Genomic DNA, 27691 nt, shown 5'->3' with positions numbered 1-27691 from the left:
TTCTAGCCTTGGGCTTTTACTCAGGACACTTTTGCTCAAGCTTTGAAACCCAGGGCCAGCAGAGCCCCCCGTATGCTGCCAAAACCAACCAGTACTTCACAGTGTCTCTCAATGTAGAAATTTCTTTCTAAAATTCACAGTCTGGTCAGTGCTACAGCCTCGACCTCCCCTTCCTCCTGTTCTACTCCAATAAGGTAAGGAACAGCTGGTCATTGAACCAATTCATTGTCAACCTAATTATACAAATTGTGGAATCTGAAATAGATACAACAAACTCCTTTACTGCACAGCTACTCTGTTCTGAGACAAACTAATCTTAGTATTACCCTAAGCCCAAATTATTTAGGATAAGAAAACCCATGTGTTAAATGGATCACTAAGAAAAATATAGGATATTTTTTATTTCTAAAACCCTTTTGAATAATAAATATGCTTACATATATTACCTCACTCAATCCATACATCAAACCTGTGAGGTATATTTCATGACCCCTTTGTACAGAAGTTGAAACTGATGGTTAGGGAGGTTAAACTACTCACTCAGGTAAGACTTCGACTACTCTTGAGGCAGTTGATCACTCTCACTGCCCTTCGTCCTCACCCTCAATACACCTCTCAAAATTCCCTCTCTTAGGGAATTCCCTGGCGGTCCAGTGGTTAGGACTCCACGCCTCCACTGCCGGGGGCCCAGGTTCGATCCCTGGTCAGCGAACTAAGGTCCCGCAAGCCGCGTGGTGTGGCCTAAAAAAAAAATTCTCTCTCTTAGTCCATAAAACAGAAGAGTTCAGGCTGGGATTCCTCTTTCCACCAGACCCTGGCAAGCCTGGGCAGGGCAGAATCCTATGATTACATATTTCTGACCTAAAAAGTACTTTACGTGTGGGTGAACAATACCAGATAACAGAAGGTTACTCTCATACAGAGCAGCTAGGAAAACTGCTCTGTTTGCCCAGTGTACCTCATCTTATACCCAAAGAATTGTCTGGAAAGCATGGAAGACGTCACATACTTTTAAAAGTGGGGGGCTTTCTCTATATAGAGATTTTTGTATTTTTTTTAATCTTCTACAATAACCTAGTATTACTTTTATAACAATAATTGAGATACTCACTCAAGTTCACAGAGCTCTGGGCAGGAGTAGGGATAAATTGGGAATTTGGGATTAACCGATACTACTACTATATATACTGTAGATAAACAGCAAGGACCTACTGTATAGCCCAGGGAACTATATTCAATACCTTGAAATAACCTATAATGGAAAAGAATCTGAAAAAGAATATATATATATGTGTATATAACTGAATCACTTTGCTGTACACCTAAAAACATTGTAAATCAACTATACTTCAATTTCAAAAAAAAGATCACAGAGCTCTGTGTTGTAAAGCCAAGTCTTGATCTAAAGTCCCCTGACTCCATGGGCACAGTTCTTCCTAAGGCCACACCAATTCATCCACTCACCCTGTCCACACTTAAGAGGCACCCACCTGATGCCAAGTGTTGTCCCAGACACTGGGGATGCAGTGGTGAACTGGACAGCAACAGTCCTTGCCTGCATGGTGCCTAGAGCCCAGCAGTCCTTATAGAAAGGAATTCTGAAGTACCTGCTCTCCCAGACCAGCATCACCACTCTGCTCCAGTAGAGCAGAGACTCAAGAGCTAGCCTTAGACAACAAAAACTATAAATATCCAGGAAAGGGCAAAGCAGACAGGAAGTGCTCCAGGCCACAGAGCCTAGCCTTTCCAGTTGATGGCACTCCAGCCAGGAAGACTTCATCTGCACCTGTATCCAGTGGCCCAACCCTTAGGGCACCTTCTCCCCAGATCCCAAATCTCACCTCAAAATCCACACGGTCTGACTGGTGCTGCCGCTCAGCCTCCTGCAGCTTGACAAGCAAGTCCTGCACGGTCCTCCTCAAGCTCTCGGCATCTTCATCTAGATAGGTGTCCACCTGCAGCCAGAGGAGGGAAGGGAAGGTGAAGTTACTATGTTTGTGACTTGGTAAGACAAGGTCCCCCCGACAACGCACACTTGTTTGGACCATCTTGCTCAGACCACCCTCACAAAAGAATTCACATCGCACAAGGGGAGAGTTAGTCAGTCATAGGCACTAAGGAGTTCTGAGTTATTCATGTGAAAACACTCTCATACCTTAAAGAGCTCAACTAGTTTCCAATCACCTGATTATTTTAGGACACACTGTAGTAATCTTTATACATGTATCAACTGATTAAGGAACAGGTATGTTTATGCCGTTCTCATGTGTCTGTCCTGCTTCCATCAGACTAGAGCTCTCTGAGAGCAGGGACCATGTTTCGCTTTGGACTACAGTTCCCCAAGGGCAGGGACTGTGCCACATTCATCATGAGGGGCATGTCCCAAAGGCACGTCTTTTGTGGTTCTCTGCACTTAGCACAAAGATCAGCAGATAAAGGGTTACTGACAGATGGGCAGCTTAAGGCAAAAGCACCCAATAAGTCCAGGAATCTGATTCAATGGAGGAAAAGGTGTCTCACTGAGGTTACTGTGAGCCTCTCCCCCAGGCACACCCAAACTGGCATGTATGCTCTCGCCTCCATCTCTGCTCACTTCAGTTACCAGCTCCCTTGAGTCTGACAGAAAAGTCCCTCCCGGTCTTGCACAGCGGGGAAATAGCAGCACCTTTAAACCAGAGCACAGAGCTCAGCTGGGAGGAGCGGACAGGGTCCCTGGGTGGCTGTGTTATCACTGAGTCCTGTGGGCCTTGTTTCTCTACCTGGGAAGCAGGGAAAAGACTCCTTACCACGCCCTGCCTTACAGCCTGCCTCAAAACTAAGATAATATCCGGTAGGGCTTGGAGCCTGTGAGAAGAAAGGCTGAACAGATAGTGCCAGGTATTATTATAACTTGTTGCCAACAGCATATTTGCCAAATATGGTGATTCGGGGAAGGGAAACATCCAAACTGCACATCTAAAGTAAGTGGCTAGAATCACAACATTCCAAATCCAGCCGTCAGTAAGTTATCTGGTCAGTTCCCCTATGTCTGCGCCTATGCTGCTGGGCAGGTGAGAACGTTTGAAAAGGCTCCTCCTGGAGCACAACTGTTATGTGTTTATTTCAGATGGCATTCTCATAAGACTCTCTGATGACAAGGAAAAATTTAATGATACAGTATGAAGAGAAAAAAGGGAGTTATAAAACTTTACCTGCAGGAGATAGAGACAACAAACCAGATTTTAACACAGCAACATAGATAGAGCCTAAAAACATGGTGTTGGATAAAAAAAGGAAAAAACAGAAATACAGCACAAGTCCATTATGAAAATTAAAAATGGGCTTCCCTGGTGGTGGAGTGCTTAAGAATCCGCCTGCCAATGCAGGGGACACGGGTTCAATCCCTGGCCCGGGAAGATCCCACATGCCACGGAGCAACTAAGCCCGTGCGCCACAACTACTGAGCCTGCGTGCCACAACTACTAAGCCCACGTGCCTAGAGTCTGTGCTCCACAACAAGAGAAGCCCCCGCAATGAGAAGCCCGTGCACCGCAACGAAGAGTAGCCCCTGCTCGTGGCAACTAGAGAAAGCCTGCACGCAGCAACGAAGAACCAACACAGCCAAAAATTAAACACAAATAAATTAATTAATTAAAAAAATCATATTTAATAGGCATATTTAAATCATATATTGAATATGTTAGAGTGAGTACCTTTTGGTGGGGGAGACAAAAAAAAAAAAAAGTGAAAGCAGTGAGAGGTCTTTATGGGACCAATGATGATAATGAGCCCTGAACTGATGGGAAGGTCTGATTCAGCTCTGCACTTGAGAGCCAAACAAACCTAACCCAAAAATATACCTGCCCAAGCAAAGAAACAAATGCAACGAAATGCTATATACAGTCTAATCTCAATATCATAAATATATATTTGCACTGAAGGAAAAACAAAGGAAATTTCACCAAACTGGTTTTTCTCTGGGTAGATTACAATTGATATTTTTTTCTTCTTTCAACTTTTCTGTGTTTCTGAATTTCCCTAATTTTCTACACTATGTGTGTCTTAAATTATTATGTAATCACAAAATATATAATAACAAATGTCATTTAAAAAAAAGTACAGCCATGTTTATTTGTCAATTATACTTCAATAAAGTTGGGGCGGGGAAAGAAAGTACAGCTACGGAAGGAAATACTTTGTCGTTCAAGAGAATGAGATAGATTTACACATACAAATATGGAAAGAAGGCTATATATACTTTTCAGCTTAAAAAAATAAAAAAGCAAGCAAGAAATAATGTATTTATCACAACTGGAATTGTGAAAAGTATGTGCATATTATATACAGACATTTATCCATGTATGTATAGATGGTGCATGTGTATATATTAGTGTATATACACAGATACATATGGCTTTTAAATATGGTTGTCTGTGTATAGAAAAACACTCTAGAACTGTAGACTAGAATATTAGAACTAATAGGCTAAATATTAGAATCACATGAAGAGCTTTTAAAAGTCCTGATGCGTAGGCCACACTTCAGACCAGTTAAATTACAGTCTCTAGGGATGGCACGCATCCTTTAAAGCTCCCAAGGCCATCCTAATGGGCAATGAAGGCTGAGAAGCACTGCTCTAAAAGGACCCACCCACGGGAATTCCCTGGCGGTCCAGTTAGGACTCTGCGCTTTCACTGCCAAGGGTGTGGGTTCGATCCCTGGTCAGGAAACTAAGACCCCACAAGCCACGCAGCAAGGCCAAAAAAATAAAAATTAAATAAATAAAAGGACCCACCCACTTCAATCTGTTAACCTTGAATACTTTCAAGGAGTGGGATTGGGGAAGGAAAATTTATGCTTTATATATTTCTCCTTTGTTTGAATTTTTACAGCAAGTAAATATTACTCTCATATTTAGTGAGACAGAGAAAGCAATAAACAAAAGGATCAGGAAGGATTATTTCCTGCCTCTTGGCCAAGCAGTAGTTACCACTATTTTCCCTGTTACCTACCTCGGGTGGGCTGCTATGTGGGGTCAGGGGACCTTGACTGAAGCCATTTGGCTTTTCTAGCACCACCTATTCAAAGAAAAATAAAATTGGTAGTGAAAACAGTCCCAAGCAATCAACTTTGAAACATTCTTCTCCTTGTTTTTTTTTTTTTTTTTTTAAATAGTGTTTATTAATTTTACTTGTTGACAGTTCGCTTTATTTATTTATTTATTTATTTATGGCTGTGTTGGGTCTTCATTTCTGTGCGAGGGCTTTCTCTAGTTGTGGCAAGCGGGGGCCACTCTTCATCGCAGTGCGCGGGCCTCTCACTATCGCGGCGTCTCTTGTTGCGGAGCACAGGCTCCAGATGCGCAGGCTCAGTAATTGTGGCTCACGGGCCTAGTTGCTCCACGGCATGTGGGATCCTCCCAGACCAGGGCTCGAACCCGTGTCCCCTGCATTGGCAGGCGGATTCTCAACCACTGCGCCACCAGGGAAGCCCTCCTTGTTTTTTTTTTAATTGAAGTATAGTTGATTTACAATCTTGTGTTAGTTTCAGGTGTACAGCAAAGTGACTCAGTTATACATATATATATCTATTCTTTTTCATATTCTTTTCCCTTATAGATTATTAAAAAATATTGATTATAGTTCCCTGTGTTATACAGTAGGTCCTTGTTGGTTATCTATTTTATATATAGTAGTGTGTATATTTTCATCCTAAACTCCTAATTTATCCCTCCTCCCTGCTTTCCCCTTTGGTAACCATAGTTTGTTTTCTATGTCTGTGGGTCTATTTCTGTTTTGTATATAAGTTCATTTGTATCGTCTTTTTTAGTATCATATATTTTTGAAACATTATTCTTCTAAGAGTTCAAATCTTAGATAGAAAGAAAGAGGAGAGAGAGAGAGAAGGGGGGAGGAAGAAGAAGAAGAAAAAGAGGAAGGAAGGAAGGGAGAAAAGAAAAGAAAAAAAGACATCTAGTGCTCTGTGGGAAAATGGAGAAAAGAGGGAGTGGAGAAACATGTGCAGCCTTGAGGGGGAATACTCTATCTAGCCTTGTTGGGAGGAGGAAAGAAACCCCAGGCTAAAACCTTTCAGCAGACTGGAAAATGTGCAGGCACATTCCTCACAGCCCAGGAAATACAAGCTGCTGTCTGCCATAAACAAAGAGTTTCCTTTGCCCCTCGGGGATCCTGACAAGGTCTGACACAACATAAATCAAAAGGGGAAGCGGCATTTGCTGCAGTTCTTTCCAACCCAAAGCCTGATTAGTCATCATACGACTGCCGTTTTGTGTAAACAAGGTGCCTGGACCTCCGGGCTCTGAACACATTAGGTTCTTCAGTCACTAGACAAAGCACCTCCCACCAGCCAGATGTGAGCTCAGGCAGTGAAAGTCTTACCTCCAGCCAAAGCAAAATGAATTAGGGAGAATCCACCACACAAGCCTAGCACATGCCCAAGACGAAGGGTAATTTTGCTGGCACTAGCTGCTAGGTCACTCTTCCCCTTAGGAGAACGAGGGCAGGATCTACTGGAGAAGGACCACCGCAACCAAACCAAAAGCAAATGAAGGAGACACAGCTTGGAATCTAAGGGAAGATGAGGGTGAAGTCATGGAAGAGATAGTTCTGCTCTCCTGGGGACATTTCTATCCTCAAATTTTTGAAGAACTGAAAAACAGGATCCCAGGATCATCCACCCCAAGAGGAATTCTCCAATCAGTTTGGTCTAACAAACATTTACTGATGACCTTGTGCATCCCAGACCCTGGGCTGAGGTGTGGGGACACAGAGACGAGGGTCAGGGGGTGAACCCTCACCTGGAGGAGCTTCCTGTCCCAGGGTAGAGATAGCTATAGACACAGACAGTAATAATAGACAAGGACCAAGACTTCCAATTTACACCACAAGCATCACCAAATTAAGCAAGATCAGCTTATGAGAAGTTCGGATTTATAGGTTAATTGTCTCTTTATAAGACTTTGTACTACAAGAAGATTGATCACAGAATCCTTATATATAAGATGGCCTGCCATTAACTTAATAATTTTATTGATATAAATTCAATTTTTGCACGTTTTAGGAACAGGTGTGCTTGTATGTAGGCTGATTAGTGTGAATACAAGTGTCCATCTGCCGGAGAGCCCTAACAATGTTGTGAGTGCTCAGAGAAGCCAGCATCACTTGTATTCTCGCCTTTCCTGGCAGTGGCATTAGATTCGGCACCCACTGGGTGACTGGTAAATGGTACAACCCCACCTCCTCAGTGGGGACCCAACCATGGACCATTTCCTATTACCTGTATCTCCTGTTGATGGAGAGAATCTCCTGGATTTCTGTCGAGCTTCCTACTTATATCCTCCCGGAGCTTCTGCAGGCAGTTCCTGGCCTGGGAGGAGAGGGCAAGAGGCTTTAGTTTTGGGAAAGAGAGCACACCAACTCACCCAACTTTGTGCCTATCCACAACCCATACCCCTATGAGTCAGGTACTGTTCTAAGTACCGGCTGGGAAAGGAGAGATTCTAGTCAAGTGGGGCTGCAACGCAGTCCCTCCTATACAAGCAACAAGATAATAAAAACCGTGCCCTGGTGTATCTAACATTTTAGTTGTGGAGACACACAACCCAAAAGACAAATAAGTAAAACATGTAATATGTCATGGTGACAAGTGCCAAGGAGAAACAAGAGCCAGAGTGAGGGTTAAGAAAAGTGGGGAGGGGACTTCCCCGGTGGTCCAGTGGTAAAGAATCCGCCTTCCAATGCAGGGGACACAGGTTTGATCCCTTGTTGGGGAACTAGGATCCCACACGCTGCAGGGCCCATGCGCCTCAACTGGAGAGCCTGCGTGGCGCAAACTGCAGAGCCCACATGCTCTGGAGCCCACGCGCCACAACTAGAGAAGAGAAAACCTGCATGCCACAACTAGAGAGAAGCCCACGCGCCGCAACGAAAGATCCCGCGTGCCACAACGAGGGTCCCGTGTGTCGCAACTAAGACCCTACGTAGCCAAAAAAATAAACAAAAGATAAATAAATAAATATGTTAAAAAAAAAAAAGAAAAGTAAAGAAGCAAGGCTGGCAACTTTAGGTAGGATGACTGGGGGGACAGTGCTAGGTGCATGGTGCTTAATAAGTATTTGTTGATTAATGGATTGGTTGATGAATGGAAGGGTCAGAAATGATATTTACACATGAGGGGGCATGGTGCTTTGGAGATACGAAGGGAGCAGAAGGGAGAAAATCAGAACCTACAAAAGAAGGGAGCCAAATAAATGTGAGGTTCAGAGAAATGACCTAGGTCATTTCCACGAAGGGAAGGGGTGCCCACCTCCTGGATATACTGGACCTCACTCTTCAGCTGGTTAATATTCTTCTCATGGATCATCTTGTCTCCTGACTTCCCCTTCAAGTACACCTGAAATAAGGAAAACAACACTAATTAAGAGACCTCCAATGGAAGCAACCTAAATGTCCATTGACAGATGAATGGATAAATAAGATGTGGTGTATATATGTACACATACACACACACACACACACACACAAAATACAATATTGCTCAGCCATAAGAATGAAATAATGTCATTTGCAGCAACATGGATGGACCTAGAGATTATCTTACTAAGTGAAGTAAGCCAGACAAAGAAAGACAAATATCATATGATACTGCTTATACGTGGAATTTAGAAAAATAAAATGATACAAATGAACTTATATACAAAACAGAAATAGACCCATAGAAAACAAAATTATGGTTAGCAAAGGGGAAGTGGGGGGGGAGGGATAAATCAGGAGGTTGGGATTAACATATATATACTACTATATAAAACAGAAGACTTCCCTGGTGGCTCAGTGGTTAGGAATTCTCCTGCCAATGCAGGGGACATGAGTTCGACCCCTGGTCGGGAAAGATCCCACATGCCACGGAGCAACTAAGCCTGTGTGCCACAACTGCTGAGCCTGCGCTCTAGAGCCCGCGAGCCACGACTGCTGAGCCCATGTGCAGCAACTACTGAGGCCTGAGTGCCTAGAGCCCGTGCTCCACAACAAGAGAAGCCACTGCAGTGAGAAGCCTGCACACCGGAACGAGGAGTAGCCCCTGCTCACCGCAGCTACAGAAAAGCTGGCACACAGCAACAAAGACCTAACACAGACAAAATACATAAATAAATAACCAACAAGGACCTACTGTATAGCACAGGGAACTATACTCAATACTCTGTAATAACCTATAAGGAAAAAGAATGTGAATCACTTTGCTGTACACCTGAAAGTAACACAACATTGTAAATCAACTCTACTTCAATAAAAAGAAAACTCCAGTTAAATTAACTCCACACAGGCAGCCTCATACACTGCTGGTGGAAGGGTAAATTGTCACCACCTTTCTGGGTGGCAATTTGGTAATTCCGATCAGAAGACTTAAAACTATATTTAGTCTTTGGGGGCTTCCCTGGTGGCGCAGTGGTAAAGAATCCGCCTGCCAATGCAGGGGACGTGGGTTCGATCCCTGGTCTGGGAAGATCCCGCGTGCCATGGAGCAACTAAGCCCGTGCACCACAACTACTGAGCCTGTACTCTAGAGCTCGTGAGCCACACTACTGAGCCTCTGTGCCATAACTACTGAAGCCCACGTGCCTAGAGACCGTGCTCCGCAACAAGAGAAGCCACCGCAATGAGAAGCCCGCACGTGGCAATGAAGAGTAGCCCCTGCTTACCGCAACTAGAGAAAGCCCATGCAGCAACTGAGACCCAACTCAGCCAAAAATAAATATAAATAAAAATTTTAAAATAAACTATATTTACTCTTTAACCTATCAAATCTATTTCTGGAAATTCATCCTAATGAAATAAATTTAGCTAAACTAGCATAAATACTCCCGTACATATATGCAAATTCATGGAAAGGGGGTTGTAAAAGGGGATTTACACATTTTTCTCTGTATACCATGCTTGAATCTTTAACAATTGAGAAAGTAGTTCTTTATCACTTGTATTTTAAAGCACATTCACAAATTAGTAACATATATGCTCGACAAAATATTGTTTATGGCTGTAAAACATGGAAATAGACAAAATGTCCAACAATGGAGGATTAAAGAAATTATGGTATGTGTATACTAGAACACTAAGCACCCATTTATGGATACAAAGATGTTATAAACTACCATTAAAGGTGGGGCAAGCAGGGGACTGCCCTGGTGGTGCAGTGGTTAAAACTCCACGCTCCCAGTGTAGGGAGCCTGTGTTCGACCCCTGGTCAGGGAACTAGATCCCACAGGCATGTCACAACTAAGAGTTTGCATGCCACAACTAAGGAGCCGGTGAGCCACTACTAAGGAGCCTGCCTGCCACAGCTAAGACCTGGTGCAACCAAATAAATAAATAAATATTAAAAAAAAAAAAAGAAGAAGAAAGAAAACGTAAAAACAGAAGAAAAACCCACAGAATGGGAAAAAATTAAAGATTTTTTTCGAAATCATATATCTGATAAGGGTCTATTATCCAGAATATATGAAAGAACCCTTAAATCTTAACAATTAAAACACAATTGAATTTTTAAATGAGCAAAGGATTTGCATAAATATTTCTCCAAAGGAGATATACAAATGGGCAATAAGCATAAGAAAAGATGTCATCAGGGAAATGCAAATTAAAACCACAAGATATCACTTCACATCCACTAGGATGGATATAATCAAAAAGATGAACAATAACAAGTGTTAATGAGGATGTACAGAAACTGGAACCCTCATGCATCACTGATGGGAATATAAAATGGAGCAGATGCTTTGGGAAAAAGTCTGGTAGTTTCTCAAAAGATTAAATATAAATATAGAATTACCATATGAGCTAGCAATTTCACTACTGCTAGGTATATACCAAGAGAACTGAAAACATATGTTCACCCAAAAACCTGTACATGAATATTCAGAGCAGCATTATTCATAAAAGATAGTGGAAACAACCCAAATGTCCGTCAACTGATGAATGGGTAACAAAATGTGGTATATTCATTCAAGGGAACATGATTCAGCCGTTAAAAGCAGTGAGTACTGATGTATGTTACAACGTGGCTGAACCCTGAAAATACTGTGCTAAGTGAAAGAAGCCAGACACAAAAGGCCACATGTTGTGTGATTCTGTTTATATGAGATGTCTAGAAGGGGCAAATCCATAGAGACAGAAGGTAGATTGGTGATTGCCAGGAGCTAGAAGGAGTGACTGAAAATGTTCTGAAATTAGTAGTGGTGGTGGTTGCACAACTCTGTGAATATACTAAAAACCACTGAATTGTACACTGTAACCAAGTCAATTGTATGGTATGTGAAGTACATCTCAAAAAGCTGTTTTTAAAAAAGAAATAACAAAAATTGTTTTAATTTTTAAAAATAAGTTCCATAAACACACTTCCCACCGGTCTCCACAACTTCCAGCAGCTAAACATGGACAGTGGATAAGCACCTAGAAAGGTCATCCCATCCATCCCCATGCCCGGGGCCAGGTTGCACCAAAGTCACTACAGACTGACTGTGGTCTCCTGGTGTTGATTAAGATCCTTCCAGGAGATGGCCAGGAGCTAGCATTGCAGGTCTGGTTCTTCCTCGTCAAACCACAAGGTCCCTTTGACGAAGTCAGCCGTTCCCTCTCCCATGTCTATAGGAAGAAAGAGAGGAGGGAGAAACAGTGGAGGTGAACTAAGCTTACCTTAATGATCTCTTCATGTCCATCGTTGGACTCCACCAGTTCTGAGGCCAGAGAATGACCAGATGAGCGGCCGGACACCATGGCATAGGTCTTCCTGCTGGCCTACCGGAGAGAGAGAGAAAAGTGGCTCAGAAACCATACGACAAGCACAGAACTTCTGCCCCTCAACCAATGTAGAAGAACTGCTCCTCAAAAGACTTGAAGGGTTAGTCCAATTTTCCCCTCCAAAAATTCATTTCAGAACCTCTACCAGAAGCCACAGGATGAACACAGCAGCAACAAGAACACAGGACGGGGACAATTAGTTGAAATTGCAGGTTAGTTTTAATTTTAATAGGGGTCTCTCTATCCCCCAAAGCAGTGCACAATGCTGAGGTCAGCTGGGGGTGTCTGAAAGGAGATGCTCCCGGGCAGCAGAGATGGCTCCAGCCAGCACTGGGACGAGGAGTCGGCAGCAAGGAAGGAGAACTGGTGCAGGGGAGGAGGCCTTGCCCCACCAGAAACCTCAATACCTTCTGGGCTATGCGTTCAAGTTCATCTCCTGTCAGTTCACCCTGGAGAGTCAGCCTGAGAATGTCCACGCTGCCCTAATAATGACAATGACAGCAACAATAACCTCTTACCTTTATAGTCTACTACCAGTACACATGCACTTTTGCCAGCCCTGTGGAGTGGGCCTTATTATCAGCATTTTACAGGCAAGGAAAGCTGAGGTCCGGGGAGGTGACATCAGCTTATCCAAGATCAGTTCACTCTTAGGTGATAAGGATGTCTCCGGGGACTTTGACAGTGCTCTTTACAATGCACGGAGACTACACAGCACCCTGCTCTGTGTGGTTGCAGAGGCGCTACCCTGGTCCTTGGATTACAGGAAGCACATTGCATGCACTCTCCTTTCCCCAACCCTGAAGACAGCATCCCTGGATTGGTCATCCCCAATCCAGAATTTCTGCACCTGACAGCCAACCAGGTAGTTACTGATATATAAGACTAAGATATCCTTCCAGAACCAAACCATAGGAAGGTACATGAATCCAAACCCCTATTTCTATAAGCCACACAGAAATTATCCAAATGAAAGCGGGCAATACAATAGATCAGCCTAACTTCAAAGGGAAAAGCTGATGTTCTTTCATAACTCAAAGAAGTTTTAAAAAACACATTGTGGGGAGGGTGGGAGGGAGGGAGACGCAAGAGGGAAGACATATGGGAACATATGTATATGTATAACTGATTCACTTTGTTATAAAGCAGAAACTAACACACCATTGTAAAGCAATTATACCCCAATAAAGATGTTAAAAAAAACACACATTGTGAGCAAGATAGAAAACCCGAGAGAGAAAGCATGCAATAAGAGGGAAAAGTGGGGGGCTGGAGATTTGGAGAGATAATAACATTGAGAGAGAATCAGCAAGGCAGAGTGGACCAAATCCTGCCAATAACCCATGTTATGTGTACAGGTGGACAAGAGGCTTAGCCACTCTGGGCCTCTGGATCTCACTGGAAAAAGAACGGTTGGAATAAGTATCTCTAAGGCTCCTTCCAGCCTTTTATGGCAGCATAAAAGAGGAGTGTATGCTTCTCCCATCCAACGATGGGAAGATGGGTGCTGAACTAGCCAAGATGAAAGTGACCTTGAGGTCATCTGGTCATACCCTGCCATAAGGTCCAGAAGTATAAATGCCATCTTACTCTTAACACATTTTAAGGAACCCTCCTAACCTTCCACATGTCTGCTGGAAAGAAAGAAAGAAGAAAGAATGGACTCTGCCCAGAGAGTTGGGAGAAGCTTTTCTGGGTAGACAATAGTCCTTCCTACACAAGAAAGAGTGAATTGGTGGAGAAGTAATCTTTCTCCAAAGAAGATACACAGATTGCCAACAAACACATGAAAGAATGCTCAACATCACTAATCATTAGAGGAATGCAAATCAAAACCACAGTGAGGTATCACCTCACACCAGTCAGGATGGCCATCACCAAAAAATCAACAAACAATAAATGCTGGAGGGCTTCCCTGGTGGCACAGTGGTTGAGAGTCCGCCTGCCGATGCAGGGGAAGCGGCTTCGTGCCCCAGTCCGGGAAGATCCCACATGCCGCGGAGCGGCTAGGCCCGTGAGCCATGGCTGCTGAGCCTGCGCGTCCAGAGCCTGTGCTCCGCAACAGGAGGGGCCACAACGGTGAGAGGCCCGTGTACCACAAAAACAACAACAACAACAACAAAAACAATAAATGCTGGAGAGGGTGTGGTGAAAAGGGAACACTCTTGCACTGTGGGTGGGAATGTAAATTGATACAGCCACTATGGAGAACAGTATGGAGGTGCCTTAAAAAACTAAAAATAGAACTACCATACGACCCAGCAATCCCACTATTGGGCATAAACCCTGAGAAAACCATAATTCAAAAAGAGTCATGTACCACAATGTTCATTGCAGCTCTATTTACGATAGCCAGGCCATGGAAGCAACCTAAGTGTCCATCGACAGATGAATGGATAAAGAAGATGTGGCACATATATAAAATGGAATATTGCTCAGCCATAAAGAGAAATGAAATTGAGCTATTTGTAGTGAGGTGGATGGACCAAGAGTTGTCATACAGAGTGAAGTAAGTCAGAAAGAGAAAAACAAATACCGTATGCTAACACATACATATGGAATCTAAAAAAAAAAAAATGGTTATGAAGAACCTAGGGGAAGGACAGGAATAAAGATGCAGATGTACAGAATGGACTTGAGGACACAGGGAGGGGGAAGGGTAAGCTGGGATGAAGTGAAAGAGTGGCATGGACTTATATATACACTACTAAATGTAAAATAGATAGCTAGTGGGAAGCAGCCACATAGCACAGGGAGATCAGCTCAGTGCTTTGTGACCGCCTAGAGGGGTGGGATAGGGAGGGTGGGAGGGAAACACAAGAGGGAGGAGATATGGGGATATATGTATATGTATAGCTGATTCACTTTGTTATAAAGCAGAAACTAACACACCATTGTAAAGCAATTATACTCCAATAAAGATGTTAAAAAAAAAAAGTTCTTTCCTCCCATTTTCACCAGGGGCATCTGCAAGTCCCTCAAGAGCTTGCATTCAATTGCCACATCTTCCATGACACTTCCCTACATCCTGTGGGAAACACATACTCCCTTCCCTGAGCTCCCTCTGTATCACAGGGCCTCTGGTGGCAAGTGCCTCTCACTTATTTGTGATCCATGAGGAATTACCCCTTCTAACTGTTAACTCCTTGTGGGCAGCTGTCTGCCACAGCCCCTAACAAAGGTAAGTATTTTCTGAATGCATAGTGAGTGTTCCATGACATCTAGGTCAAGAGAACATTACAAAAGAAAGAAGAAAAAATAATTTCAAAATAGCCAGAGTGGCTGCCAACTCCTTTTCCCCAGGACGCAGGCATGCATTCAGATTAAAACACAATCTCAGGAGTTCCCCGGTGGTCTAGTGGTTAGGATTTGGCGCTTTCACTGCTGTGGCCTGGGTTCAACCATGGTATTCTAATTGGAAGAGCACAGACAACTAGGCTGGATTTGGGCCCTGAGAGGTCATCTCCTCTGTTCATGTCATCAGAATTCCAGCTGCAGACAAGAAAGAGAACAAGTTGAAGAAGTACTCAAGAAAATAATGGCTGAAGCTTCCCAAATCTGGCAAAAGACGAATCTGCAGATTCAAGGAGCTCAGCAAACATGATAAACCCAAAATTCATGCCAAGATATATTGTAATTAAACTTCTGATAACTAAAGACAAAGAAAAAATCTTGAAAGCAGCCAGAGAAAAATGACACCTTACCTATAGGGGGAAAGCACTTTGAATAACAACAGATTTGTCATCGGAAACCATGAAGGCCAGAAGAAAATGGGACACTATTTTTCAAGTGCTGGGGAAAAAAAAAACCTCTCAATCAATTTTTTCCCAGGAAAAATATTCATCAGGAATGAGAGGGAAATCAAGACATTCTCAGGTAAAGGAAAACTAAGAGAATCTCTTACCAGTAGACCTACACTAAAAGAATGGCTTTGAAAGTTCTCTAAACAGAAAGGAAACAATAAAAAAGGAATCTTGGAACATTAGGAAGACAGAAACAACATGGATAGCAAAAACGTGGGTTAATCCAATTGGCTTTCCCTCTCTCCTTGAGTTTTCTAAATTATGTTTGATGATTGAAGCTAAAAATTATAACCCCATCTGATGTTATTCTAAGTGCATACACAGGAAATATTTAAATTAATTATAAATGGGAGAGGGTAAAGGAATGTAAAGGAAGGCAAGGTTTCTATACCTCACTTAAACTGGTAATACTAGAGCAATCACTACAAAGTCTATACAAAGAAATAATACTCAGAAACACTATAAATGAATCAAAATTGAATCCTAAAAAGTGTTCAAGTAACCCACAGAAAGGCAGGGAAAAGAAAACAGAGAAATGAAGAACAGAGAGAACAAACAACAAACAAAAATAAAATAGCAGACTTACCATACCAATAATTACACTAAATGTACATGGTCTAAATACATCAATTAAAAAACAGATTGGGGCTTCCCTGGTGGCGCAGTGGTTGGGAGTCTGCCTGCTGATGCAGGGGACACGGGTTCGTGCCCCGGTCCAGGAGGATCCCACATGCCACAGAGAGGCTGGGCCCGTGGTCCATGGCCGCTGAGCCTGTGTGTCCGGAGCCTGTGCTCCACAATGGGAGAGGCCGCAGCAGTGAGAGGCCCATGTACCGCAAAAACAAAAACAAAAACAAAAACAAAAAAAACCAGATTGGCTGGAATTCCCTGGCAGTCCAGTGGTTAGGACTCCACACTTACACTGCAGGGGGCCTGGATTCAATCCCTGGTTGGGGAACTAAGATCCCGCAAGCCACGTGGCCATGGCCAAAATAAATAAATAAATAAAATAAAAATAAAAAACAGATTGGCAGAATGGATTAAAAAAAAAACATGACTCATTATATGCTGTCTATAAGAAACATACTTTAAATATAAAAATATAGGCTGGTTGAAGTAAAAGAATGGGAAAAGATATATCATGCAAATATTAATCAAAGGAATGCAGGAGTGCTGTATTAATATCAGATAATTTAAGCTCTCATTACAAGAATTTAGAAAAAGAACCAAACTCAAAGCAATGAGGAGGAAGGAATTAATAAAGATAAGAGCATGAATAAATAAAATTTAACACAGAACAACAATACAGAAAAACCAATGAAACAAAGAGCAGTTCTTTGAAAAGATCGATGCAAATCATAACCTCTAGCAAGACTGCCAAAGAATAAAAGAGAGAGACATAAATACCAATATCAGGAATGAAATAGGATATTTCTACAGATCCTGCACATATTGAAAGTATAAGGTAATACTATGAAAAACTCTATGAACATAAATTTGACAATTTAGACAAAATGAATCAATTCTTCAAAAAATACAAACTACCACAGCTCATCTAATATGACATAGGTAATATGAATAGCCTTATAACTATTAAGGAAATTAAAGTCATAATTTAAAACTTCCCGGGAGTTCCCTGGTGACCTAGGGGTTAGGATTCCAGGCTTTCACTGCCGTGGCCCAGGTTCAATCCCTGGTGGGGGAACTGAGATCTCACAAGTGTGGGGCGAGGCCAAAAAAAAAATATTCTCAAGAACTATCCGGGCCCAGATGGCTCCACTGAGAATTCTACCAAATATTTAAAAAATTAACACCAATTCTATTTCTACATAATCTCATCCAGAAAATAAGAGGAGGGAACAAATTCATTTCATCAATCTATTCTTATTGTGTGGCACCAAGACCAGACAAAGTCAATTTTAAAAAGAAAAAAACAAATAAACAGACTACAAACCAACATCTCTCATGAATACAGAGATTTTACTCTCTAACATTTTGTTAGAACATGGGTAAAAGACATGAAAAGATATTTCACTGAAGAAGATATACACATGTCAAATAAGCATATAAAATAATGTTCAGCATCATTAGTCATTAGGGAAATGCAAATTAAACCCACAGTGAGATACCACTACACACCTATCAGAATGATTAAAACAAAAAGTACACCAAATGCTGGCAAGAAGGCAGAGAAACTGGATCACTCACACATTGCTTGTGGAAATACAAAGTGACACAACCACTCTGAAAAATAGTTTGCAATTTCTTTAAAAACTAAACATACAACTACCATATGACCCAGCAATTATACTCCTGGGCATTTATCCAAAAGAAATGAAGACCTATGTTCACACAAAAACTTGCACACTAATATTTATAGAAGCTTTATTTGTAATACCTCAAAACTAGAAACAACCCAGATGCCCTTCAGTAGGTGAATGGTTAAACAAACTGTGGTACAGCCATACCATGGAATGCTTACCATTCAGCAATAAAAAGGAACAAATTATTGATGCATGCAACAACAATTTCCAAAGAATTATGCTAAATGAAAGAAGTCAATCACAAAAAGTTACATACTATACGATTCCATTTATGTATTGATAATAGTCTTGAAATGGCAAAATTATACAAATGGAGAACAGATTAGGGGTTGCCAGGAGTTAAGGAGAAGATGGAGATGGGAAGGAAGTGGGTGTGACTCTAAAACGGCAACCTGAAGTATCTTTGTGGTGATGGAAATATTCTGTCCCTTGACTGTATTTATGTCACTATCCTGATTGTGACAGTGTACTATGGTTTTGCAATATGTTACCACTGAGGAATGCTAAGTAAAGGGTACAGAGATCTCTATTATTTCTTTTAACTGCATGTGAATCTACAACTGTCTTTTTTTTTTTAAAGTAATACTTCCAGGGCTTCCCTGGTGGCGCAGTGGTTGAGAGTCCGCCTGCCGATGCAGGGGACGCGGGTTCGTGCCCCGGTCCGGGAGGATCCCACATGCCGTGGAGCGGCTGGGTCCATGAGCCATGGCCGCTGAGCCTGCGCGTCCGGAGCCTGTGCTCCACAGCGGGAGAGGCCACAGCGGTGAGAGGCCCGCATATCGCAAAAAAAAAAAAAAAAAAAAAAAGAGTAATACTTCCAGAGATAAAAATTAAAGAATATAATGAAAATAGTTACAATCCTGGACTTCCCTGGTGGCACTGTGGTTAAGAATCCGCCTGCCAATACAGGGGACATGGGTTCGATCCCTGGTCCTGGAAGATCCCACAGGCTGTGGAGTAATTAAGCCCGTGTGCCACAACTACTGAGCCTGCACCCTAGACCCTGTGAGCCACAACTACTGAGCCTGCGCTCTAGAGTCCGCGAGCCACAACTACTGAGCCCGCGAGCCACAGCTACTGAAACCCATGCACCTAAAGCCCATGCACCGCAACAGAGTAGCCCCAGCTCACCGCAACTAGAGAAAGCCTGTGCACAGCAACGAACACAATGCAGCAAAAAATAAATAAAATAAATAAATACATTTATTTTAAAAAATAATTATTATAATCCTACTACTCCAAAATAGTCACTATTAAAATGTTAGTGTATTCCTTATAATTTTTCTATGTATATTTTTGAAAGGCATACTACTATATACAGTTATATACTTGCTTTTTTCCCCCTTTAATATTTCATCATGAATTTCCATCACATTAAACATTCTTCAGGGACTTCTCTGGTGGCACAGTGGTTAAGACTCTGCATTCCCAATGCAGGGGGCCTGGGTTCGATCCCTCATCAGGGAACTAGATCCCACATGTATGCTGTAACTAAGTGTTTGAATGCTACAACTAAGGAGCCTGCGTACCATAACTAAGGAGCCCTTGGGCCACAAATAAGGAGCCCACGTGCCACATCTAATGAGCCTGCCTGCCACAACTAAGACCCAGCACAACCAAATAATAAACATTTTAAAAATAAATAAATATTCTTCAAAATTTGCTTTTAATGGCTACTAGTATTCCACGAATAGATCAGACTAATTTATTCAGCCTACCCCCACCCCAGTATAGGTTCCTATCAACTTTTTGCATTTTATTTTTTATATATTTACTTTTTTATTTTAGAAAATATATTTTATTTTGATAGAATGACATGATACACAGCAGTACCTAGATCACCACCAGATTTACTGCCTGGTCCATTACTCCTCAAGCCTAACTTGATTTTCTCTCTTCTTTGCAGAAAAAGAATAGCATTTGGAACAGTTAGACCTTGGCTCAAGCACTGGCTCCAGCTTTTATTTGTTGTGTGTATTAATTTTATTCTCCCTCAGCCTTAGTTTAGTATTAGGTAAGATGGATAGTACAACATTTAAGTGAGAACACAGTGACTAATACACAGTGAGAACACAGTGACTAATACACAGTGACTAACAGACATACAAAAATGCCAGTTCCTCAAATTTGACATAATGCTCCTCTTTAAAATATTTTCCATAAGCATATTCCATATGCTTATAGGTTAAAGTAATATGCCTTGTCATGGGAAAAGATGCATAGTAACTCCTACTTCACACTATATACAAACATTAATTCCAAGTGGATTATAGATGTACATGTGAAAAGCAGAACAATAAAGGTGGTTTTTTTTGGTTTTTTTTTTTCCGCGGTACGCGGGCCTCTCACTGTTGTGGCCTCTCCCGTTGTGGAGCACAGGCTCCGTACGCGCAGGCTCAACGGCCATGGCTCACGGGCCCAGCCGCTCCGCGGCACGTGGGATCTTCCCGGACCAGGGCACGAACCCGCGTCCCCTGCATCAGCAGGTGGACTCTCAACCACTGCGCCACCAGGGAAGCCCCAGTAAAGGTTTTATAGGAGAACACGTTCATGGCCTTGGAAAGGCAAAATTTTTCTTAACCACAGCACAAAAACAATCCTCCCCATAAAAAACTGATACATTGGACTATATTAAAATTCTGAACTTTTGTTCATCAAAAGACACCACTAAGAGAGTATGACAACCCACAGAGTAGAAGATATTCACTCTATGACTATCTGACAAAGGATATTCAGAATACATTAAGAATTCCTACAAAACAAAAAGACAAAAAAACAATGTGGTATCCTGGACTGAATCCTGGATCAGAAAAAGGACATTAGTGGAAAAGCTGGTGAAATCCAAATAAAGTCTATAATTTAGTTAATAGTATTGTATCAACATTAATGTCTTAGTTATGACAAATGCACCATGGTTATTAAGATGCTAACATTGGGGGAAATTGGGTGAAGAGTATATGAGTATTATCTTTGCAACTTTTCTGTAAATCTAAAATTATTTCAAAATAAAAAGTATAATTAAAGAAAGAAAGTGGGGAGGGAGGGAACATGAGAGGGAGACAGAGTGGTGCCCAACAGAAAAATGGGCAAAAGACTTCAATAGATACATTACATAAGAGAATATCCAAATGTCCAATAAACATATGAAAAGGGTTCCACCTTATTAGTCATCATCATCAAAGAACTAGAAACTAAAACCATAAGGCGAAACCACAAACTACTCATCAGAATGACTAAAATGAAAAAAAAAAAAATACCAAGTTTCCGGGGCTGTGGAAAAATCAGAACGGATGGTGGGTTTGCTCATTATCACAATCACTTTGGAAGTATCTACCAAAGATGAACACATGCGTACCTTATAACACAGCAATTCCACACCTGGTTATCTACTCAACAGAAATGCATACATACTTTCCCCATAAAAAACATATACTAGAATGTTCATAGTAGCATTTTTCATAATAGCCAAAAGCTAGAAATTACCCAAATGTTTTTGGAGTAGAATGGATAAACTGTGATACAGTCATACAACAGAACACTGCACAACAATGAAAAAGAGTGAATATGCAACATGGATGAACTTTACAGAAATGTTAAGCAACAGAAGTCACACACAAAAGTATACTATATGATTCCACTTGTATAAAAAGTATAAAAGCAAGCAAAACTAATACATGCTTCAGAAGTCAGGACAGTGGTTACCCTTGAGGGTGGAGGGTAGGTAATGACTAGAAGGGGACAAGAGGGGGCTTCTTGACGATCTGCTTCTTGATCTGGGTGATGGTTAGAGAAATACATCCAGTTTGTGAAAATTACTTGACTGTACATATATGATATATGCACTTTTATGTATGTATGTTATTGTTTAACATACATAAATGTATGCTTTTTTTAAAAAAAGCAAACAAAAAAATTTAAAACGCCTTATTGTAGCATTAAAGTCCCTGCATGATCAGACCTATCACAGTGTATATCACATAATGTCTTGACTCCCACCAGTACCCCACCTGTACCCTACATTAGCTGTCCCAAACGTTCCTGATCCAATTGCAGGAAGGCATCCAAATCCAAATTTCTATTTCTGTTGATGAGTTTTCCAATGCAATACACACTCCCACCTCCCCACAAGTGTACATGTCGTTTTCTCCTCCAGGGATACGCTTCCCTCCCTTGCCTCCTTGGAGAATTCCCAGTCAACCTTGAAGGCTCAGCTCTAAGGGTCCGACCCTAGCACTCCTTAGTCAGAGCCTGCTCCTGCAACCACTGCACCCTACATATCCTACACTGTAACACTGGTCCCCTTCCTTCATAACTACTTATTCATTCATCTCCCCAATAAAATCATAAGCTCTCTGAAGACCTCGATGGCTTATTTAGTACAGTGCCTTGCTTAGAGCGGGCATATCAAAGAATATATGTTGTGTGAATTTCAGGTAATGTGGTCCAGGATTTTCCCAATTCTCTTTCTTTTGAGAACATTAGATTCCTCAGTTTAGAGAGGCGGTAGGGAATACTGGAAAAAAGCAGACATGAAAAGGGGAAAACAAGAAAAAAAAAAAAAAAGAGCAAAGACCAAGAAAGGCAACACTAAGAAGAAATATAAGTGGCTGATAAATATATGAAAGATGCTCAACCTTACCAGTAATCAAGGAAATGCAAATGAAAATAATAATGAGTTATCATTTGGGGGGAATTTCATTAAATTCTGAGTTAAAAAGTGTAAGATGAGACACATAGAAGTATGCTCACAGCAGCACTGCTTGCAACGGCAAAACACTGGAAACAACCCAAATGGTGCACTGACAAGTAAATGGATGAATGCAATATGGCATATTAGTACAATGAACTACAGCTACACGCTTTGACATGAAGGAATCTCAAAATTAATGTTATATAAAAAAGTAAGCAGTAGAATATAGATACCATGTATACAAAGTTCAAAACATGTCAAACTAAGCAAGATATCACTTGAGCATGCAGTAAAAGCATAATAAAAAGCAAGAAAATAAACACAAAATTCACAAATTCTATGGAGGAAGCAGAGGGGTTATGATCCAGAAAGGACCCCAGGGGGCTTCAAAAGTATGGGTAATGTTCTGTTTCTTAACCTGGTTGTTCAGTACACCAGGACCATTTTATTGCTTTGCTTTAAAACTTCCCATATAGGGACTTCCCTGGTGGTCCAGTGGTTTAAGACTCCGTACTTCCACTGCAGGGCGCATGGCACAGTTCGATCCCTGGTCATCAGGGAACTAAGACCCCACAGGCCACACGGTGTGGCCAAAAAAAAAAAAAAAGAAAAAGAAAAAACTTGACATATACACAAGAATCCTTTCTTGCTTTTCAGTAAAGCGAGTGAGTTACTTCATGTGAATCCTACAGAAATATCATTTTTATTTTTTTAAATATTTATTTATTTGGCTGCATGGGGTCGTAGTTGCAGCATGCGGGATCTTCGTTGCAGCATGTGGGCTCTTTGTTGAGGTACTCAGGCTCTAGAGCACGCAGGCTCAATAGTTGCAGTGCTCAGGCTCTCTAATTGTGGCGTGCAGGCTCAGTAGTTGTGGCGCACCGGCTTAGTTAAGCAGCATGTGGGATCTTAGTTCCCCAACCAGGGATCGAACCCCGGCTCCCTGCGTTGGAAGGCAAATTCTTAACCACTGGACCACCAGGGAAGTCGAGAAATATCATTTTTAGATCAAGTGACTGGCAAATTTTAAAGATACTGATAATACCTAGGGTTGGTGAGGATGCAGGGAAAAAGACTAATCTCCCATGTATATCGTTGGAGATTATAAAAGTATTTTTAGAAACTAATTTGGTGATATTAATAAACAGTTTGCATATTTTATAAACCCTTTGAGTAATTCAACTTTTACGAATATGGCCTATGAAAATCCATGCACATTTGCCCAAAGATATGTGTGTAAAACTGTTGACTGCAATACTCTTTACAATAGTTAAAGACGTGGAAACAGCATAAATATTCTTGAGTAAGTGAGTGTGTGAGTCAAGTATGGTAACATCCACACCATGAAATACTACACTGCTGATAAATAAACCTCTATAAATTGACAGGAAAAGACCTCCAAGACATATTAAGTGAAAAAAAAGCAAGTCACAAATTCATTCATAAAATGTGACTTCTTATTTATTTAAGTACACACATATGTTCATAGTATTGGTAATTGCCGGTTCCTAAATAAAGCAATTACTACATGCTGAGCCCTATTAGGCACTGTTCTAAGTGCTTTACATGTATTAACTCATTTAATCCTCACGACACAACTATATGGTAGGTATAAATTCCCATTTTATAGACAAGAAAACTGAGGCACAGAAGTTAAGTATCTTGCCCAAGGTCATATAACTAGTAAGGAGCAGAGCCAGGATTCAAACCCAGGCCCTGTGGCTCCAGAGTCTGTGCTCCTACCCACCATGCCACGTTGGCAATTCTTGAAAGTAAGCACAACAGAAAAGCACTGAATTCATATACACTAAGCTAGAGAAAGTCAAGGGAGTCCAGGGACTTTCAGTCCATGTACTTCTATAGTGATTTAAACTTCTGCAACAAAAATGTATTTGTGTGACATTCCTATAATAAAATATATAAAATAAAGAGAAGGAAAGAAAAAGTACTAAACTTAGAGGTGGGATCTGAGTCCGACCCCTACTAATCCTTGAGCAAATCATTTTATTTCTCCGGGCAATTTTCCATCTACAAAACGGGGGTAATAATACCTACCTTGCCTACACTTTAGGCAGGGTAGGTAGAGGTGTAGGAACAGTGTGAAAGTGCTTTGCAAACCATAAATCACTTCACAAAAGTAAGGCAGCGTTAACTTTCCCAAGGAGCTCTGGAAAGACCGCAAGGGAGGAGAGTAGGTGAGACAAACTGTCTAAAAGAAGCCTGTGACTAAGTCTAGGGTTCTCTCTGGCACCTCATCCTCTAGGACCAGAGGATCCGGTCTGTAAGGCCACAGACTTCACCCCACGACCCCAAACCATAGCCAAGAAGGAAAACCCAGGCCCCTCTCTGCTTGGTGCCATTGGTCGTTTTCTGGGGCTGGAGTGACCCCGAGGCTGTGAGCAGGCTCCAGGGAGCTTTAGGGATACCCCAAGATGTCTAGCAGGGTGGTCCCCACTGGGTGCTCTCTGAACAGCAAGATAGGAAGGGGAGCCATCTTCTCTAAGGAAAAAGGAGCAGAGCTAATCACAAGGTAAGCAGTCTCTAACCTCATAAACATTCCTGGGGAGAAGCCCAGCCAACTCCAAATTATAGGCAGCCTCTCCACTCTGTTCAAACAAATCTGCAGCTGTGACTCACGCCTCAGAGTGGGGAGGGGGTCAACACAGAGCTGAGGGCTTAGAGATCAAGACGCTGAGGAGGGGCGATACAGAGATATATCAGGGAGGCCCCGGAGGTTCTCACATCACTGGCTCATGTGAATAGGGGAAAGATCTATGGGAAAATACGTTTCCCCAGCTCCCACTCCCCAGGCTGCTATGAGGGCCATGAGGACTGGATGGCAGGTGAGGATCAAGGGACTCCGAGAAGGAAGTAAGGGAAGTGGAAGATTGCCCCTGAGCTGCAAACCAGCATCCTTAATTTATCCTCTCCCTATATAACCCACTCTTCCACCATTTTGTCCCTCAACCCTGTTCCCTGTTCCCACCGGGAAGGTACATGGTCTCTCAAGTGGCTACAGCAGCAGCCACCTCAATTTTCCCCTTCTGAGAAATGGGAATAGCCAGCACCTTGAAACAATGGTTCCCAAGAGGTCAGGATGAGGAAAGCCCCAATAAAGTCAAAGAGGCCGGATGCAGTGGTTGGGGGATGACCCTCTCTTAGCTGAGACTGCTAACCCACTCAGCTCACAGATCTCAGGTACCCTTGGTCCTGCCTTTTGCAGGGCTCTCTAGGTCAGAGATGGTGCTTTGTTGGGGATGGCACAAAGAATCAGTCCTGCTCCTCCCCACAGATTAGCCAACAGAACAGGTATTTGCTTTTTATCTGGCTACCCGCCCAGAGGCATGGGCTGGACAAGCTCTATGCAGAGGGCTGACCAGGATGACTGGGAGGTGAAATGAGAAAAAGGGATTTAGGGTGGCACCCTAAATGGGGCAGCCTTTCTCATTCCCTGGATCCCTAGCACAGGGAAACACCAGGGCCTGGAAGTGAGAGTGTGTACATAGAGGGAGGTGGGCTCCTGAACTCTCCACTCTGAGAAAGACACCCTTTTGCTCAGCCAATCTCCCTTCACGAAACCCACCTAGTGCCCAGCCAGCCTGGAATTCCGAGGTCCCCAGCACCCTCTCCCCTCTCTAGTCTCTGATTACCTTGCTTTGTGATTTTTGCTTCTTTGCCTCCAGGCCCTAGAAGACCATTTCCTCTTCTTTCCCCTGTATTTTCTTCTCCTCTTCCTGCCCCTGCTGGCTAGGCTTAAATCTGGGCCAACAGCCTCCCTGGCGCATACCTGTTCCCTCAACTAAACATCCCCACCCCTAAGAGACAAAGGTGTTTCACAAGACTCTGCATCATGACCCAAAGAGGCACATACCACAATTACCAGCAGGCGAGGAAACCTGTCCCACCTGCTCTGAGCACGCGTGTGTGGAACCAAAACCATCTGCGTGCACACACCGCCCCGCTACTCCCACCCGGGAGAAATATGGGCAAACTTTGGCGCCCAAAGCCTGGTGACTAGGTAAGCCTCCTCACCCGGTCCTCCCACAGAGCCCAGGATTCCCCAAATTCCTGGCAGGCTTGGAGACATCAGCTGTAGTGCTCCTGAAGGTGAGAACTTGGCAATGAATGGGGGAGATGGAGTGGAGTGAGGAGGAATTTATGGGCTGAGCTTGAGGCAGGTCTCATGAGTGGAAGGAACAGGCAGTCACCAAACTTGAATGGTTCCTCTGCCCAGGAGTTTCTTCCCCACCCAGGTGTCACAGAGCCAGGGCTTCCACCGTTTTAGAATTCATTCATTCCTTTGGAGTAAGCATCAATGACTCCAGATGAATCCCCTTTTAAAATGCAAATATTCTCACCCAGCAATTCCAATCCTAGGTATTTCTTTCCAAGAGAAAGTAAAATGTAAATCCACATAAAAACTTGTAAACAAATGTTCATAGCAGCATTATTCACAATAGACAAAAAGAAGAAACCACCCACTAATAAGGACCTACTGTCTAGCATAGGGAGCTCTACTCAATACTCTGTAATGGGCTACATGGGAAAAGAATCTAAAACGAGTGGATATACATATATGTATAACTGATTCACTTTGCTGTACACCTGAAACTAACACAACATTGTAAATCAACTATACTCCAATAAAAGTTAAAAAATAAAAGAAGAAACAACCCCAAAGTCCACTCACATTTATTCACGATGAACATGTCATAATATATCCATACAATGGAATATTATTCAGCCATAAGAAGTAATGAAATACTGATTCATGTTACAACATGGATCAACCTTAAAAACATGCTAATTGAAGGAAGCCAGTCACAAAGGATCACATGTTATATGATTACTTTTAGATAAAATATCTAGAATAAGCAAATCATAGAGAAAGAGACTGATGGGATTGGGGGGGTGTTGGAAGAAAACAGGGAGTGACTGCTAATGGGTCAGGATTTCTTTATGGGGTGATGAAAGTATTCTAAAATCAGTTGTGCTGATGACTATACAACTGTGAATATACTAAAAACCAATGAACTGTATACTTTAAATGGGTGATATGTACAGTATGTGAATTATATCTCAATA

General features: G+C 42.2%; 1 protein-coding gene across 4 annotated transcripts in view; it reads right to left on the bottom strand.

The window, feature by feature from the left end:
• TUFT1 (tuftelin 1) overlaps window positions 1-27691 on the bottom strand; it is a 44096-nt gene that overhangs the window by 9778 nt on the left and 6627 nt on the right. The window contains exons 1-7 of one of the 4 annotated variants that reach the window (XM_027097604.1): window positions 12501-12827; window positions 12197-12271; window positions 11685-11786; window positions 8305-8391; window positions 7276-7365; window positions 4992-5057; window positions 1842-1955 (exon numbers count right to left, since the gene is read on the bottom strand). In XM_027097604.1, coding sequence (XP_026953405.1) covers window positions 1842-1955; window positions 4992-5057; window positions 7276-7365; window positions 8305-8391; window positions 11685-11786; window positions 12197-12271; window positions 12501-12617 — 651 coding nt within the window. In that variant the 5' untranslated portion in view covers window positions 12618-12827. Of the gene's footprint in view, window positions 1-1841; window positions 1956-4991; window positions 5058-7275; window positions 7366-8304; window positions 8392-11684; window positions 11787-12196; window positions 12272-12500; window positions 12828-27691 lie in introns of those variants that run through there. The other 3 variants (XM_027097600.1, XM_027097602.1, XM_027097601.1) reach the window with 3 other exon arrangements.

This window comes from Aethalodelphis obliquidens, unplaced genomic scaffold (genome assembly GCF_003676395.1).
Source record: "Aethalodelphis obliquidens isolate GAN/ISIS:26980383/991018 unplaced genomic scaffold, ASM367639v1 scaffold116, whole genome shotgun sequence".
Classification (NCBI taxonomy): Eukaryota; Metazoa; Chordata; class Mammalia; order Artiodactyla; family Delphinidae; genus Aethalodelphis; species Aethalodelphis obliquidens.
Note: the sequence above shows the minus strand (reverse complement) of the source record. Positions and strands in the feature narration are given on the sequence as shown.